At 38.6% G+C, this 19,985-nt stretch overlaps 1 protein-coding gene across 1 annotated transcript in view; it reads right to left on the reverse strand.

Moving 5' to 3' along the window:
- LOC134742762 (neuropeptide FF receptor 1-like) overlaps positions 1–19,985 on the reverse strand; it is a 67,164-nt gene that overhangs the window by 26,317 nt on the left and 20,862 nt on the right. The window contains exon 2 of the mRNA XM_063675949.1: positions 11,020–11,162. Within this exon, the coding sequence (XP_063532019.1) occupies positions 11,020–11,162 (143 nt within the window). The remainder of the gene's footprint in view (positions 1–11,019; positions 11,163–19,985) is intronic.

Raw genomic sequence — 19,985 nt, forward strand, 5'->3', positions numbered from 1 at the left:
GGTCCAAAATTGCCTAATTAATTTACTTAATTTCTGGAACAAAATAAATCAATTAACGATAGTACTAACTTGTGAACGTATCTTTAGTTTAAAAGAGTGAAAAAGACAACATGCGACACCAATATGACACTTTATGTCTAGTTTATAGCAGGTGACAGGTAAGTTTACTATTTTTAACACTTCTGCTTTGCATGTGTGATTGTTTGTGTCTTGGTATGTATGATTACGTCACATAAGGGCGTGTTAGCCTTGAGTTTTTTTAACTTCGAAATTACTTAAATAATTGAATATCTCGTAAATTAGGCTTTCTATGGCATTGTTATATTACTTTTTTTTATCCAAATAGGCACTAGAATTCATGGTTAAAGTGTGTCGGAATCCCTGTGCCCACCCTGTATAATACTAAACTTGTACTCGCTCTAATTTATTTGTTTTAGAACGAAAACTTCCCAGACTTAAATATACATATGTTAGGTAAATGTTTACCCCAAGTTTGAGGTAATTTAAGCACGTCGTTTTAAAATGAGAGCGTAACTTCCATTGTATGGGAGCGGCTTTTTAGCGGCGGGTTCGTGTGACTCTTAACGTAAACTGATCGTTATTTATGGAATCGCAATTTAAATAGCAAAAAATTAAAATGATTTTGATTTAGATATTTATTTTCAATAATTAATATATCTTCTTCTTCTTCTTCCTCGGTCCCTCATTGCTGAGGATCGCGACCATGTATGCTCCGTCTCCATAGTGTGCGGTCATAAGCCACATGAGTCACGCACTGCATGTTGCCGCCAACCACCCTCTTCACACCATCAGACCATCTCGTGGGTGCTTTTCCTCGCCCGCGCTTGCCATCCATTTGACCCAAGATAATCTGCCTTTCTAGGTCATGCTTCTTAGACCGCATGATATGTCCAAAAAAGCTGAGTGCGCGTTCTTGACATATTGTAGAGAGCCGCGTGGTGATTTTCAGCTCCTCTAGGATGGACTTATTGGTTCTCATAGCCGTCCAGGGTAGGTATGCGTAAGAGTCTTCGCCAACACCACATCTCAAAAGCGTCGATTTTTGCCCTGTCGCGACTTTTCAAACTCCACGTCTCGGCACCGTATACGAAAATCGAGAATACCAGAGATCGAGTCAGACGCACCTTGGTTGAACGACGAATGCTTCTGTTCCTCCAGATCTTGTCGAGGTTCGCCATAGCACTTTTGGCTATACCAGATCTACGGCGTATTTCGCCATCGCAGCCACCGTCACAGGTTATCAGCGACCCGAGATACACAAACTCACTTACTTTTTCATATTTTCTGAGTGCATCGGTGATGGGAAGTAGATTGGCTCGGTCTATCACCATTACTTTCACGACGATATATCTTACACGACACGAATTTATATTATGATCGTCAATATTATTTACTAATATCAAAGATGAATTAATAAAAACAATGATACAATTCATAAAATGATTGAACGATGAAATGATTTTATTCATAAAATTTCTTAAATAAGACAATGATATGATTATCAACAATTTTATCTATTCATGTAAAAATAAAATAAAGGAATAACTAAGTATGAGTATCTCCTGGCCCCTATTGTACCACGGTGACAGGTGCGACAATTGTCGACATCACTGTTACTGACGTCACAGGCCTCCATGGGCTACGGTTACCGCTTACCATCGGACGGGCGGTGTGCTTGTTTGACACCAACATTTTAATTAAAAAAAAAACTCCATTAAGTATATCGCCAATAAATAAGTACTTAATTATTTTGCGAAGCTAATGACAATTGTCACAAGACACACGACAATTGTCACGAAATTCCGACACAGAACTGACAGAACTCATTTCCTGTCAAGAATTAACGATTTTTTTTAAATCTTGTGACAATTGTCATCATCATCGTCATAAACTTACCTGTTTTTTGCCGATGTAATAAAGTTTTTTTAAAATAATACAGTGATGGTGGCAAACTGAAATACGGCCCGCCCGATGGTAAGCGGTAACCGTTTAAAAAATAGGACTAGGAATTTATGATACGGCGAATTCATTATGAAACAAATTAATTACTAAATAGAGTTGATACGTATCGCTTTCCATCCAGTTCGTAGATTAAACAAATAACCACTTTGATAAGCATAAGAAATGAAATATAAATTTTCTGAATCGGCTGTAGGCCTCGCCAAAGCTCGCAAGTTACTTTATGAGGCATTTCCCTACATGAACAAAATGTACTATTCCGAATTGGGCCTGTAGAGATGCAATGATTGAGCTGCTTGATTTGAATTCTCAGTTAGTAATAAGTATAATTATTATTTTCTCCTGATAACGAGTATACGCTCACACGAGTGGGCTAAACTCCAGTTTTTCAAATCTGATTTTTACGTGACCGCTTCTTTAAACGTAGTCCCCATTTTCCTCCCTGGATATTGACATTATGGGATATATTTCTACACAATTTATTGTATATTAATGTCTTAAGAATCACACTCATACGAAACCGCCGCCAAAAGGCCGCTCTGATTGCAAAATTTCGGTAAAAACTTTTGTTTATATTTGGATGAGCTGAGCTAGCTTTGCTATATTGTTTGTAGGTACACGTCATGATCTCATGATAGTAAGAATACAAGTGTTCTTACGTGAACCAATTCTGTTCATTGCGCCGGTAAATCTATCGACAACCCTGAATAAAGAATGACGTGCCCGCAGGGCTCGGAACCGGTATTTTAAAAAAACCCCGAAATAGCCCAATATTTTGAATTATTTTATGCTCATTACGTAGAATGACTGATAATAATATGACATCACGACTGAATCATGTATTTAGGAAACAATTTTGCATTATTAAAACGTCCTATTAAAAATGAAATTATAAACAAAAGAACGAAAAAGAACGTAATAATACCGGTATTTTTGTATGGAGCAAATACCGGTTTCCGACCCCTGCGTGCCTGTGTTAAAAGGCTTTCTGACAAAAGTGATCGATGACAGAAAAAGCAAATTTAATTTTCCAGCCACCAATTGGCAGCTTCCAATTTTTTGCTGGCATTTTATTTTAAAGCCAGACAAGAGAAAACGTGGCATATGACAGAACCAGCTTCAAAATAACAGAAAAAATAAAAAAATCAATTGTGGCCGGTAGGTACAGTATAACATATAATAAAGTGTATAATAATATGATTCAAATATCATTCTAATGTTCTACGTTCAAATTGGCCCGTGAAAACCAAATGACATCATTTTTGATTTCGAAATGTAAATTTGAATTGCCCTCCTTACCCTATCCGTATTTTTACTTAAATTTTAATTTATCTCAAGTTTAATAATAGGTTGTGCGGGTGTCCTGGCGCCAAGCCGGGGCTGCCGGGGAGCGCCATGGTAGAGTGTACTCGATCCCATGGCGCCCTCACAAACGGCAGAGAGGATACGAAACGCCGGAGTGGGTTTAGTGGGTAGGGCCAGGTTCTCCCTCCCCTCTCGCCACTTGAGAGGGGACAGGAGCGGCGAGTCCCACACACACACCCCCATCAAAGGCCTTTCTCGCGGCCGGGGAGACGGTGCGTAACAGCATTCGCCCACTCCGATAACAAAAAAAAGGTTATTATTAAACAGCCGGGCAAAAAAATAAATAAGCGTATGAGGATATGAGTAACATTATGATTGAGTTATTCATGAGTTTTTTTGTTGAACGGCCTGATTCGAACTTTAAGATACGTAAAAAATTTGCTAAAGATACGACATGGATCGGATATGTCAGTGTAAAAAGTGACGTTTCTTCAAACAAAAACCTCACTATTGACACTGACATATCCGGTCCATATCGTATCTTTAGCAAATTTTTGACGTATCTTAAAGTTCGAATCAGGCCGTAAGACGCGGTAGGGTTCGGGTCTCTTATGTAACTCGATCCACGGCCTTGGCGTTTGATCACAGACCACCTCAACAACATACTCGTACGACAATCGCGGACACCAGTCCACCTCAACACATAAGCGCTCCCGTACAAATTTAGCAGGTATGTGAGCGCGACCGCTCATTTCAGTTTCGCCCATAAATACAACCAGGAAAGCGATTTTTGAATTTCGAGCCCTCGATTTCGCATTTTCGCACAACTAGGTATTTAAATTTTACTAATAGAATTGAAATACCACTGGATTTCCAATTTCTATCGCTCGTATTTCAAAAATGAGTATTGCGCCGTTTTCCACACATTTTCGAGTGACGAAATCGAGCGCTCGAAATTCTAATATCGCCCCGCCATTACTCGTGTAAATTAATAGTACATTATGATACAAGTGTGCTAAGTTGGCCATTACACACGAGGCGATATTGTGCGCGCGAGCTATAAGCGAGCGCGCAATAAGAAAGCCTATGTGTGTAATGACCAACGCACACGCGTTTCATACGACGTTTTTCAACACACTTGCGAGAAAAAAAGAAACTCATATTAATCAAATTTTAATAGTTAAAACAGTTAGTATTGTGTGTTGTATCTGTCACACTGCCGGGCGGCGCGGCGGGCGCGCCGGTGCCCGCCAGTCTGACCAATTAAAGAAGGCTCCCTTTCCATGCATATTATTAGCAATCAGTTACCTTCTTAACTCAGTCGGATAATATAATGAAAAAGCACGAGTGGAATAATACACTGAAAGAGCACGCGTGTTTAATATCTAGGATTATGAGCCAAAAATCGGTGGAATAAAAACGTCGTTTTGAGCAAGTGTGTTGAAAAAATATTTATAAAGATTAGCTTTAGAAGTGTAAGTCGCCATCAGATATATCGGAGGAGCGGCCAAGGTGTTCACAATACCTGAACACGCACTCTAACGCTCTGACAATAGAGGCGCGTTCAGATATTTGTGAGCGCCTTAGCCGCTCCAATATATCTGATGGCGACTGTACCTAGGTTATAACAGTACAAAATGGTGTAAAATACAACTAAGTTGTGTTCGGATCGTAGCATTTTACAAATAGGTAAAGTTGCATCTACGTGTGGCGACCTTTGTGGCTACCACCAGTTTGGCACTGACATAAATGCTGTCGAGAACGTAACTTACTTTCTACTCGTATGCATCTCGCTCGTACTCGCATATTAGTGCGAGCGAGATGTATAGAAAGTAAATTACGTGCACGTTAGCGTATATGGCAGTTTTAACACTGTCTGTGACTGATGGTACGGGTGAGTAGTAGCTTTTAGTGCCCTTGCCTTGAGTACTATTGTGTTAAGTTACCACCGGGTTGATGATGAAAACTAATACTTGTACCAATATTTTAACTTTATTCGTTCGCTACCAACATAATAACAACCAATTTACATGAAATAAAACTATGAAAACGGATTATATCGCGTATATTGAATTTATAATACATCCCGACGTTTCGAACTCTTTACAGCGTTCGTGGTCAACGGGTGACTGAGGAAAAATTACAATGTGCAAAAATACCCACATACTAAAATAATGAACAATCATAGACTACAAACTTTAAGGCTGGTTGTACATGCAAAATCGGTTCATAAGGCTAGTTATACACTACAATTATTTTCAAGTAAAGATATATATATATATACGCGATAAAATAAAAAAAACCAATTTACAATAAATATTCCAAAACGTCTACACTGTAACTCGTCTGTACACGAACTGCCCCTTGTCACAGTGTACCCGCCTTTTAATAACAATTCAAGATGGAGGGAACCAGTGACAAGTAAGGGTCAACTGATACTCTTTTTTAAGCTAATCGTAAAAGTAAAAATGATCAAAATATAAGCTATTAATAAATAATGATCCTTACAAACAGTGTTGCTAACAATTGCTATATTAAATGATACGCGGAATTAGAGATGAGTATTTATAATGAGAGAATATAATATTTACACTGATTAATTACAATTGGATATACAAATAAGATTTAGGCTACCGTATTGTAGAAGGAAAATTTAGTTGTGTAGGAATGGTTGTGAGCAGCCAGTATTGTGATGCGCCACAAGCTCTTTGTAGACGCATCATGTTGCGGTGTCTGTGTACTTGTAGTCTGTGCCTGTGATTTTGTACGGTACGCTTTCGCTCAACAAATTCCGAGTAAATCCAATTGTCGCTTGATATTCAATATTTCTTTTTTAATATTTAGATCCGCCTTTTCTGTTCGGTACTATTTCTCTGAAATGTTTTTCAACGATGTCGGCAAGATAATACCGTACACGGCGGGAAGAATTGGATAACTCGATATAAAATTGAAGAAATTTGAAGCTCATGTAATTCTACTTTTTTATTTTTTTTATAGGTATTAAGGATAACAACAGCCATACCAAGACATGAGATTATGCTTACATAAAACAAGGTCAATAACAGTCATCTATTGAGTAACATTATGTAACGATTAAAAATAACAAAAATAACAAAACACAAGAATGTATAATACATTGTACACACAAATATCTCGAGTTGTTATCAATTTCATCTCGCCATGTACCGAATTTATTAACAAATTGATACAGATCGCACTTAAACTATCGTGACACATATTTCAAAATATTTATCAGTACGGTTTTTACTCACTATTATTTGCACAGTGCACGACGTACAACCGCCGCGGACACTCGTGCCTGAGGATGGATTCCCAAAGAATCCGAAACATGTCGCCAAAAGCGACTAAAAATAATAGTGAGTAAAAACCGTACTGATAAATATTTTGAAATTGATACAGGTTGAAAAATAAGTACAATCGGCGTCAAAGTCAGCGTAACGACTAGACTGTATTTTTAGCGATGGCCAGGATTTAAATAAAAATATTAAGAACAAATTGACTTAATTTATTTCGATTTTCACAATTATGATCTTTAACATTAAGTAGTAAACTAATCAAGTAATCGCAATAATTAATAACTAAGGGCCTGTTTCACAATGTCCAAGTAAAGTCCTGAATAATATACTTGCCACTTATCTGACGAATAAAGTCATCGTTGGCGTTTCACAATCTCCAAATAAGCTTTATCTGCTGGATAAAGTGCTTTTTTTGTAGGAAACCGGCGGCGGTTGTGTCGTAGCATGACGTCGTACTCAATCGTCATCTATCTCCTTTTAGTATCAATAATATCTATTGTTATATAGCTAACAAAAAATATATATTTATGTCTCTAAATATACTCTGGCAAACTCACTTTGTCAGTAGATAAAGGCGCGAAATTCAAATTTTCTATGAGAACATAACCCTTTGCGCCTACATTATTTAAATTTGACGCATTTTTCTGACGGAAATGGTTTTGGTTTTGTACACATACTTAATGTCATTACCGGGTCGGGTCAAAGAGGTAACGGATAAACTTGGGTCAGTACTCAAGAAATTCTCCATTAAGACTGTATACACGCCGTTATCGAAGGTAGCAAGTCTTTTACGCAGTCCAAAGGATGTCATTCCGTACCAGAGGGGCTACCGCGAAAACCGAAATTCGCAAATTGCGGGGATCTTTCTCTTTTACTCCAATCAATCAATATCATTTATTAGCAAGAATACTTAATTTTAGTTGCAATGAAGGTGTAATTAGAGTGACAGGGAAAAATGCCCGCAATTTGCGAACTTCGATTTTAGCGGTTATAGCCTAGAATCCCGGCGTCTACAAATTAGAACGCTGTTGTGGAAGTGCGTATATTGGCCAGACTAAGCGTAGCGTTCAAAAGAGGGTGAAGGAACACATAGCGGCTGTTAAAAATCGCCAAGTACATAAATCCGCAATAGCTGAACACTTGCTGACAACTGAAACTAATCACTGGATTGAGCGACATAAACTCAAAGTCCTCTCCACCGAGCGGCACTAAAAAATTTCAACAGGGAAGACGGGTACAAATTATCGTCAATTTAGGGACCAGTGATTCAGATGTTGAAACCAAGGGATCTTCGGACCAGTGTGCGGATATTGTTAGTGTTGCGTGTCGTGCCGGGGGCAATAAACATTAAACAGAAACGGGTAGATAAATTTATTTGTCTACCCCGAACATTTATATAAACTAATGTCGGGTAGTTGTGTTGTTTATCAATATCTCAATTAACATTATGCTGGGACGTCAGTCTACCGTGATCACAGCTCGTGCAACATAGGCGAAACGTCGGAAAAAAGGTAAAATAATGAAATTTAATCGCGTTAGACACGGTAATGATATTAATTATATATCTTGTTACATATCAAATGAAAGACCTTATTTTAAGAATCTCAAATATATATTTTTTGTATCTTTAAAATAAATAGTTTATAAGTTATAAAAAAAAAATGAAAGACCTTTTTTAAGAATCTTAAATATATATTTTTTGTAAATTTAAAATAAATAGTTTATGTTATTAAAAAAAAATGACAAAAAATAACCATCCCCTCCCCCCTTTATCTCCGAAAGTAATGGGTCTAAACTTTTGAAAAAAATACACAAAATAGTCATTTACGTATAGATGACAGGAATACCTATTAGAAATGTGCAGTCAAGCGTGAGTCGGACTTAATTACTTAGTTTTTGATCCGACCCCTACGGTATGTTTTTTAAAGACATTTCATTCACGTTTCACATAAAAAAATACATTGTTAAAAATTGTGTAATGTACGGAACCCTTGGAACGTGAGTCCGACTCGCACTTGGCCGGTTTTTCTTTATAATTTGGCTGTCCGAAAAAAATCCTAGTCACTGTTGCCGACCCGACCCCACTCTCGTATCGCATGTTGTACTCTCAGAGGAAAATTGTATGTAATAACTTTCAGTGGAAATTGTTTTGGCTAATGTGTTAATAGTTATTTACGATACAATTGCGGAAAAGAGGAAATTCGAAACGAGTGGCGATAAATTAAAACACGACCGCAGGGAGTGTTTTAAATCGACACGAGTTGCGAATTACCTTTTCGCACGTGTATCGTACAACGTTATACAGTACATATGGCCTTTTAAATTTTCGACATATTCACGAAAAGTGCTGTTTTACGCACTAGTGCGAGAAAGTAGCACCATATGTACTGTAAAATACCTTTCTTAGGCTATAAGAATTATATGAGTCGCTTAACTTCAAACTCGGGTAAATACAACTGTCAGATTGGTAAATCCAACTGTCAGATTGGTAAATCCAATTGTCAGATTTTGCGATTTTGGTATTAAGAAAAGGTAGAAAGGTGGATTATTTCCTAAGAGGCTCGAATGGATTTACCCGAGTTTGAAGTTAAGCGACACATATATGCTGTTTATTTCCCTAATTAATAAAATAAAATAAAAAATACAGAATAACAGAATTTTATTTTAACTAATCAAAACTTTTATTAAATCACATTTACAACCGGGTCTATCGTAAATTTATTTTGTTACCTTACCTTACCGACATTTCGACACATTTAATATGTGTCGCGAAAGTTTTGAATGCAATAAAACTTTATTTTTATTTTTTTAATCTACATATTTAAAAGGAGCCTTTATCACTGAGACATGTCGGCTCCGTTGGGCCTCTACATTACAGTTTCAATAAGTGTTAGTATACATCAAAAAAAACTGTACACGAATTTCGCAGTTTTAGACAGGCGGTTCCGCCAATATCGTGTGAAAAACCCCAATGTCAGTTACTGCATAACCCCTAGCTTCAAATAGTTGCGCCCTCTTGTCTCGAGTCCGAACACATTCCATTAGGAAGTGCTGTACATCCTCGACAGAGTCGCAAATATCGCAGTTGGGCGACTCTGCTTTCCTCATCAGATGAGCAAACATATTCAATGGATTGTGACCGGACCGAATCCTGTGAGCACGTACAATTTTCGCCCGGTTTAATAAAACTTGTATTGACTAATCACAACTTTATTTATAATATATAAGAAGTCAAAAATGCTAATTTTCCCAGAGATACGACCGATCGATTAGCTAGATCAATTTTGCGCCCCCGAAAACTCTCATATAGCAAAATTTCATCGGAATCGGTAGAGCCGTTTCCAAGATCCCCGAAATTAATGAAATTAGTTTTATCTTGTCCTGTCTTGTCTCGTCTCGTCTCATCTTGTCTTGTCTCGTCTCGTCTGATGTCGACATTACGTGGAGGGGGCGTGACCAAGAGAAGGAAATAAAATGGCACGCTGCGTGACACCTGCGACGGAAGATACCCGCGCGGGGTTTTATTTAACTTTTATCTTAATTTACTCTGTAAAACTATACTTCATTTAAAAATGTTGCTTGTCAGATACCTCGAATAGTTATTTCATATTAAAATTATACTTACTGTTATAGCATGCAGAGCAACGGTATAAAATTGAAAATAAATGTGTCGTTTCCAAGCAAAAAGTCTCACTGTCGCTTGCCATGATGACGCTGTGACAGGTTATTTATATTTAAAGAAGATAACAAGCAAATCTCGTCCTTATGGTAAGCGATAAGGTGGGACCTTTGAATAGACTTCGACACGAATGAAGATTAGATATATTCTCGTGTACCTATTTTTTATATTATTCCTATTTTAACCTTTTAAGGTTATGTTTAGAGTCCGCCCGTGCAAATATAGTGTAGTTTCCGTGTCAACTTTATAGGTGACGTTCAGATCGTAACGGCATCGTTATTACCGTCGCTACATCTGTCAATTTCGTTGATAAAATGAGTGATGACCTTGACATATGACTTATCAGACCTTGCATGTAGTTGACGATCTTGCAGACAGTCTCGCCGTAGAACCAGACCAGCGTCACCGCCTTGCTGAGCTGCAGCGGCATGCAGACGCCCGTCACCAGCAGGTCCGCCGTCGACAGGTTATTACAGACCTTGCATGTAGTTGACGATCTTGCAGACGGTCTCGCCGTAGAAACAGACCAGCGTCACCGCCTTGCTGAGCTGCAGCGGCATGCAGACGCTCGTCACCAGCAGGTCCGCCGTCGACAGGTTATTACAGACCTTGCATGTAGTTGACGATCTTGCAGACGGTCTCGCCGTAGAACCAGACCAGCGTTACCGCCTTGCTGAGCTGCAGCGGCATGCAGACGCCTGTCACCAGCAGGTCCGCCGTCGACAGGTTATTACAGACCTTGCATGTAGTTGACGATCTTGCAGACGGTCTCGCCGTAGAACCAGACCAGCGTCACCGCCTTGCTGAGCTGCAGCGGCATGCAGACGCCTGTCACCAGCAGGTCCGCCGTCGACAGGTTCACCAGGAATATGTTCGTTACGCTGTTGACAATAAACATCAATAATTATCATCGTAATAAAACAAGCACTAAGATAATATGCGTGAGGCTTTTATGTATTTGAAATTTTCTCATTTTGAACACATCTCACGACTGCCGATAATAATAATAAACCCGCGGGGGCAGCTGCTTGTGGCGAGCTGACGGTGAGTGGCGACACCACGATAAACTCAAGTGTGATTTATCTAGCGTGCGGTGGTGATCAATTTATGTTATCCGCAAACTTTTTTAATAAAGCGTGTTTTTCGGTACATTATGTTTCAAATGCTTTTACACGCTGTTTTACTCAACAAAGTTCGGGAATTTACATGAATATTTATCTCACTTTTTGTATATCAATTAGGGTTTGGCGGCAGATGTAAATCAAATCAGAACTTTTTGTTTTATTTTGTTATGTCACAGCTTCAATCGTAGGATGACTCACGTTAGACTTCGTTTTCTATGGAAAGCATCACGTGATCACCTGTCATGTCATAGAAAAGTAAGCGCCGGAAGCTCCGGCCCGGACACGGCCCGGTCTAACGTGAGTCATCCTTAAAACGTAAGGTGACCTGGTTTTATTATTCAATTTGAAAGTGAAATCCGATGGTGAGGAAAAATCAGAAAAATCAGAGTTAGACCGAGATAAGTCTGCAACGATTATAGCACACGCAGTGCAAGTGTTATTTTAAAGTCATTTCTATGAAATTATAATGTACTAGCTTTTGCCCGCGACTTCGTCTGCGTGGAATTAGTAATTTGGGTACCTTAATTCTTAAACCTGCTTTTTAATCCACCCTTTTTTCACCCCCAAATTGGTCCACACTATACATTTCCACCCCATTTTTTACACCCTTAAGGGATGATTTCGGGGATAAAAGTTATTCTATATCCTTTCCCACAGCTCAAACTATCCCCATGCCAATTAGTTTCATCTAAATCGGTTCAGCGGTTATTGATTCCCCATACAAATTTCCACCCCCCTTTTCACCCCCTTGAGGGGTGAGTTCTGGGATAAAAAGTATCCTATGTCCTTCCCCGGGACTCAAACTATCTGTATTTTTTTTTATTTTTTTTTATTACAAAAAGGCAAGCATTTGACCGCAATCTCACCTGATGGTAAGTGCCGATGCAGTCTAGGATGGATCATGCTTACCTAAAAGATGTCTATTAACTCTTAATTTAAAAAGATCCAAGTTATAGTGGACTAGGAATATATTTGCAGGAAGTGAATTCCACTCCTTAGCCGTTCGCTGTATACCAAATTTCAACTAAATCGGTTCAGCGGTTTAAGCGTGAAGAGGTAACACACAGACAGACAGACAGACTTTCGCATTTATAATATTAGTATGGATAAATAACACCTGCACTACTATGCTATCAAAATCGTTGCACTTATCTTAGGGTCGGTTGTACCAAACCGTCTGTCACCGTTAAAGCGTTCGCTAAATTTTATTGTATGGGAAGTTTCATAGTACACGGCCAATTGCTGTTGATCAGTCTGTCAAATGTGGATTGTGCAACTGGCCCTAACTCTAAGCAGTGTGGAAATTTTATCGGAAAATAACGATAAGTTGAGGAGGAGTAGGGATAAGTTCGCCTTTGTACTTCCTATCCTGTGCCATTTGTGTTTTGTACAATAAAGAATTTATACATACATACATAATTTAAGATGCCAACTACAACGTCGGTGCAGTTCCCATACAATTTGCAGTCGGGTTGCAGTCCGTGTACCGGCCCTTAGGTTTTCTATAAAAGTTTAATTTTTTAGGGTTCCGTACCCAAAGGGTAAAAATGGGACCCTATTACTAAGACTCCGCTGTCCGTCTGTCTGTCTGTCACTAGGCTGTATCTCATGAACCGTGATAGCTAGACAGTTGAAATTTTCACAGATGATGTATATCTGTTGCCGCTATAACAACAAAAATTACGGAACCCTCGGTGCGCGAGTCCGACTCGCACTTGGCCGGTTTTTTTTTATTAGAAAAAGGTAGGTGCATTTGCCCGCAATCTCACCTTATGGTAAGTGCCGATGCAGTCTAGGATGGATCATACTTACCTAAATGATGTCTAGTCACTCGATTTAAAAAGATCAAGTTATAGTGGACTGGGAACAAATTTGCAGGAAGTGAATTCCACTCAGCCGTTCGCATGATAAAGCTGGTAATCACGTGACGCGTTCTAAATAAATAAATATTATAGGAAATTCTTAGACAGATTGAGTAAGTCCCACGGTAAGCCCAAGGAGGCTTGTGTTATGGGTACTCAGACAACGATATATATAATATACAAATACTTAAATACATAGAAAACACCCATGACTCAGGAACAAATAAATGTGCTCACCACACAAATAAATGCCCTTACCGGGATTCGAACCCAGGACTATCGGCTTCACAGGCCACTACCCACGCCAGAGACCGGTCATCCGTAGTCATTGGTTTAGCTTTAGATTATTTATTTCATGAAAGGCAAATAAGTAAATAATCATCAGTCAAATTGAATAAATGTGCTCACGGTCAAAATTGTATCGCTAAATAATTTGAAAACCATTATCAAATTATTAAAACACTTAGCTTTTGCCCGCGACTTTACCTTAATTCTTAAACAAATCTGCTTTTTAATCCATCCTTTTTCACCCCCAAATTGGTCCACACTTCCACCCCACCCCATTTTTTACACCCTTAAGGGATGATTTCCGGGATAAAAGTTATTCTATATCCTTTCCCACAGCTCAAACTATCTCCATACCAAGTTTCATTTAAATCGGTTCAGCGGTTATTGATTCCCCATACAAATTTCCACACCCCTTTTCACCCCCTTGAGGAGTGAGTTCTGGGATAAAAAGTATCCTATGTCCTTCCTCGGGACTCAAACTATTTGTATACCAAATTTCAATTAAATCGGTTCAGCGGTTTAAGCGTGAAGAGGTAACACAGAGACAGACAGACAGACAGACTTTCGCATTTATAATATTTGTATGGATAATCTATCCACTTTTATTTATCGCGTAAAATCGGATTATGGAACATGAAATTTCCAATAACCGTTTACGTTCTCCGAGCCGTCATTCCATACACTTTCTATGCGCGAGTCGAACGATCAGCCTAGCCAAGAGACAATTAGGTAGAGTTAGACCAAGTAAAGTCTGCAGCGATTTTGATAGTATACGCAGTGCAAGTGTTATTTTAAACGTCATACTTCTATGAAATTATGGTGTATTAATAGCACTTGCACTGCGTGTGCTAAGCACAGTGCTATCAAAATCGCTGCAGACTTTTCCTGGTCTAACGATAGATATTAGGTACAGTCAAGTGTAAAAATATGGGTGTAGATACTCAAAAATATGTTCCATAGTTCTTAATTCGCTGAATTAAAAACTATGGGACATATTTTTGAGTATGATTTGTGCACCCATATTTTTACACTTGACTGTAAGTACATCGACAAACGAAAATAAATATTTTTTTGTCAAAATTTCATTTTTGGTTCAAGCTTTTATCGCTGGCTGCTCTTTTCTTTCAACAGGCAACTAATAATAATACTCATAGAGACAATAAAAAAAAAATGAATTCGGTTGCGTTATTTTATAACAGAGTTCCTATGGCCACCTATTGTGCCCATTATCAGATTAGCTCGATGGTTACCGTAATATTTGATTGTCACCCAACATATACATGTGGGGTGCGTTGGGATAAGATTGAACGGGTTTACGGGTATGATGAAAAGTCGCCCGTAATGCTTCGGCATACTACACCACATGTGCGACATGGCCTTTTATGTCATCATGACATCTCACCGGCAGATTAGATGGCGCTGATCGCCGCCCATTCCATTCGTCGCCGCAAAGTCGCGTTCAGTTTTATAATAGGGCCGTGTCGTACAGCTCCGTTCGTTCGTGGCCCTCAAATGGTCTCGCCGGAAGATCAGCGCTGACTTTGGGGTTAGCATTATGCCGAGGCGGGACCATTTAGAATAGAATAGAAATCATTTATTCAGACAACACATCAATACAACACATATATAGCAAATACAAGACAAAGATAAACGAAACAGTAGAAATACAGATGTGAAGCCAAAATGGTCTCCACTCAGCAATGCAGCTGGCACGACTAGCGTGGTCAACGGCGCTAGTTTTCTGTGGAGCCAGCGGAGTGTGCGGGACAGCATAGTTCGGGACGGGACACGTTGTGGACGACGTGACATAATAACATAGTGACATAATGACATTTCGTGGTAAACTATTTATTTATTTTTATGTTTATACTTCTTTGTTGTTTTTATACTTTTGTATGTTATAGTTTATCACGAATAAATGCGATGATGATTCTGATTCTGCATACGGACGATTTTTTTGTCTTACCCCTCATGAAAAACCCGTTCGAACTTACCCCAACGCACCCTATGTGTGTGTGTGTGTGTGTGTGTGTGTTTGTGTGTGTGTTTGTGTGTGTGTGTGTGTAAGTTTCAGATCAATCGAATAATGGGAATTGAGTCTAATTTAGCTTGTAAGATTTGACCCGAACCCGTACAATACATACATTGTAAGTTAAATAAAAGCTTGTAAAATGTATCGCGATATTCGGGATGACAGGTGCTACGAAACAACGAACACAAGCGATTATTATCGCGGCAGTTATTTGTAACACCTTATTTTATGTATCATGACTGTAAATATGAAATATAAGGCCCCGTAGGTTCGTGTTCGTCTCTCAATCTCACTGAGCGTAAGTGTGAGTGAGATGGATGTGCGTGCTCGGGACCGCGGATATCATGTTTTTGAATTTTAATTTGTTGCTTGTTTTAAAAAAACCTCATAATGAAATTGCGCATTTTTAGGAGCAATTTTCATACTGTCTGCTCGCGAATTCCGTGCACGGCAGAGGAATGTTAGGAATGTTGGGCGTCATGACAAAGTGATGGTGGCTGGTGTCATTTTGTACGTACGGGCGCGGCGCCTCCCCACCCCCCACATAATTTTGAATGTACCTATAATTTTGATTGTCTCTGTTATTTTTCATATTCAATTATTCATAATGTAAAAAACCGACAATCACAATATAAATTCCTAAGAATCTACCATGTGTAATTTTAAGTGCAATTGTATATTGTGAGATAAATAAATCATATCATATCATATCATAATGACGTCATTGTTACGTCAATATTACGTCGCTGAAGTCACAATGCTACCTGGTTAACTGACTGTTCGTAAACCTTATTACAAAAGGCATAATTTCTACAAATGGACAGTTAAAAGTGTTGCTGTTTGTACTTCGTTGCCCTGGTTATTCCAAGGAACTCGATTCACCCCCGCCCCAATAGCCCATGATAATAACACGACTCGAAGCGGAGTGATTGATAGATCATAATTACTTGGGGAGCGCCAGTCATGTGATTGGCCTTAAATACAACAAGTGAGGATCAGCCTACGCAGGATTATCGGAGAGATATTTCATTTCCTCTTTTAAAATTATGGCTTCACTCCAGTGGGACTATTTCGCCAGTATCTAACGTTAGAATATGCAAGAGTGATAGAGAGGTAGATAACGAAATTTCGAGGTCTTAGGAGCTTTAAATACTACTAAAATTTGTACGGTTAGTACAAGTTCATAATGACGACAGCGACGTCATTATGACGCCATAATTACGTCATTATTACGTCATTATGACGTCGATGATGTCACTTTGCTACCTGGGTAGCTCTTGTAAGGAGATAGCTGGACTTTACAAGGGCCACGTGGGCCTACTTGGCATTAACGCCAGAACGGTGGATAAATTCGTATCTAGATTAAATCTTCATTATCCGCACACTTCCACATTAGTTTACTGCATAATAAGCTATCAGTATAACACTTTAAACAACGTTAATAAGCAAAAACAAAGAAATTAATCCCGACTCGATATCACCAAGATGGCGGTCGAGGGTCGACAAGAACGGAGAAATATTTTCCGGATAGGAATTTCGGAAATTTGACAGGTCTGTAGCCGGAATACGTCTATGGGGAAACGTGACATGGGGCGCTGCAGACTCTGTATGGAGGCAGAGGAGACGCCCTTGCACATCCTCACAGAGTGCCCTTGCCTACCCTAACAGCATTTATACGTCATTATGACGTCATCGACGTCATTAAGACGCCATAATTACGTCATTATTACGTCATTATGACGTCGCTGACGTCACATTGCTACCTGGGTAATTATGGATGGTATAGAAAGGATCGCAATCTCTTATGGCAGAATTGTTTTAAAAGTGACCGCGTTAAGCTTTAAATAATAGTTCCTAATCTCTCCGGTGGCGCTAGTTAGGCTCTGGGATATGAGTATAACATGAACCATATAAGGCAACAAATAACCCGACCAAATTATGTAGGTTGTTTTTGGTAGTATTTCGGTGTATGGTGGCGCCGCCTAATTACTGTTTTTTGATGGACACTTTTCATACATAGAGATTTGGCTCCTTTATACAGTCTCCATGTGGGTAATATTAGCGTACTCGTGACTTAATTCTCGGACACATATTGCGCCCGGAGGAGTTAAAGTCTCGAGAACAAAAAGAACCTGCAGCTGTTTGAAGTTACAGGTTTGGATCGAGAGTTGTAGTAGGTGGCGATCATAATAGATCAGGGATGGTCGCACTGATACATAGGCTTTGGAGCCGGCAGGTCCCATCTGTTATGATAGCTGTATCGTTATTATTAATAAATAAATAGGTAAATTCAACCGGAAACCCGATTGAGGACCGACAATGTAATACCTACTAACAGTTCTGGAGTTACAAGCATCAAATAACACGCCCAAAATAATACAACCTCCAAATATCTCTAAGTTCTCCGATACATTCTTTTATTACAACTTTGTGTGTTTCCTATCTAATCTTTCTGAAGTTTAAAATTCTGTAGGTATCTAAATCAATAGCCTATAAGAGTTTTGAATGATTCACGGTTAGTGTCACTAAACTTATATTGATCGGGATAAATGGACCGTAATTAGTGTAATTACCTTTTGTATTTATTTATTTATTTATTGGTATATTTATTTAATCTTTATTGCACAAAAGAAAAACTTATCGTACAAAAGGTGGACTTAATAATTATTGTTTTTGATCACACGTGAACAAGATGCGTGTAACTGCGTCGAAATATCCGGAGCTCAAAAACAATCACGGTCCATATCCCGGTATAAAATAGAAAATACCCTCTTCACGCTTCAGTCACCAAACTCAAACGTTCCGAAAGACTAAATCCATTAATATTTATCAAGAAATATTAAAATTAAGGTACAAAACACTGTTATTTCCCGTAGCCACTACGCAGTTACAATAGTATTGTTTACAAGGGGCAAAGTTGTTGTTTAACCCATATCGGAGTAAGTGAAAGATTCCAAGATTGAATCACAAACCTACGCTTGAGTATGTGAAGATTCTGCTTTTATGGGTTACTCTAATTATTACTTATACAACAATGGAGGTACTTGCAAGTACTCTGACTTGACTGATCCTTCACGATGTGTCCTCTTTGACTGCCTCGATCTAAGTGAACGAGTCTCACGAGCCGGTCCAACTGGCTCCCGTGACCCACTACCTAGCTACCTACCGTGTTGCCAGGTATTTTCCCAACTACCCCGTACTAATCGGGGTAACGCAATGATGTTGCCACATTATAATTATTATTCAACTGCTATCTGTCATGTAAACATAAATAAATCATGACAAGTGGTTCAATAATTGGAATCTGAATTGATTTTTTAGACGATGTTTAAAAATTCTAAAAAAATAAGTACCTATTTATTTCTTTCAAAATCCGGTAGACAATAATGGAGAGAAAATTGTAGGAACCGATAGCCATTTGTCTTATTCTACCTGTACGTAAAGTACGAGATACGATTTAAAACTTGTCAAAAATCGATGAAAACCTTGGTGAGCCCCTTAAGCGTGTTCTTTACAGTATGAGTGATGAGTCATTTTTGTGTGAGAGGGTGTAAAACTGACGATATAATTATAATGTTAATCTGTGTCGGATTTGATGTATTGGTCTGCTATTTTGGTCCAAAGATGGATTGAATTGCCCTTATTCATAGAATATCGAACCAAAATTGGACCTCATTTCATCTACGCTATTGACCCTTTGTGTATTTCAAGTGTTAATTATTATATAAATAAATAAAATAAATAAATATTTAGGGACAATCTTACATAGACTAGACCTAACCGTCCTAACCCCAAATTAAGCAAATTTTGTACTATGGATACTAAGCGACGATATACATTGTTACATACTTATACAGATATTGAGACAGTTGAGACAGCAGATTGCGTGATGCGTTTTCGGGGTTGACCGAAATTCACCCCTCAGACTATGGACAGACATAACAGAAAACACTGTATATTTACATCCAAAAACTCTGCTGCGCAAAAACTTTTTTTTTATACAAGACTAGCGACCCGCCCCGGCTTCGCACGGGTAGTTCAACCAATTTACATAAAACCTTAACAAATTATACACCTAAACCTTCCTCTTGAATCACTCTATCTTAAAAAACCGCATCAAAATCCGTGGCGTAGTTTTAAAGATCTAAGCATACATAGGGACAGACAGGCAGCGGAAAGCGACTTTGGAAGTAGTGATGGTTTGGACTTCAAGGGAATCAGGGAGAGTTGGTCGACTTAACATGTCATTAAAAAGTGTCAAAATGTACCTACCCCGATCCAGAGTGGCCTGCCTACCTTTACTCCAGAATTTGCACTGAAATACGAAATTAAAATATATTTTTTTATTTATTGTGGTATGTTAATGTGTATTTATTATACGTATATGCTGATTTAAAA

Source organism: Cydia strobilella, chromosome 7 (genome assembly GCF_947568885.1).
Source record: "Cydia strobilella chromosome 7, ilCydStro3.1, whole genome shotgun sequence".
NCBI classification, from domain to species: domain Eukaryota; kingdom Metazoa; phylum Arthropoda; class Insecta; order Lepidoptera; family Tortricidae; genus Cydia; species Cydia strobilella.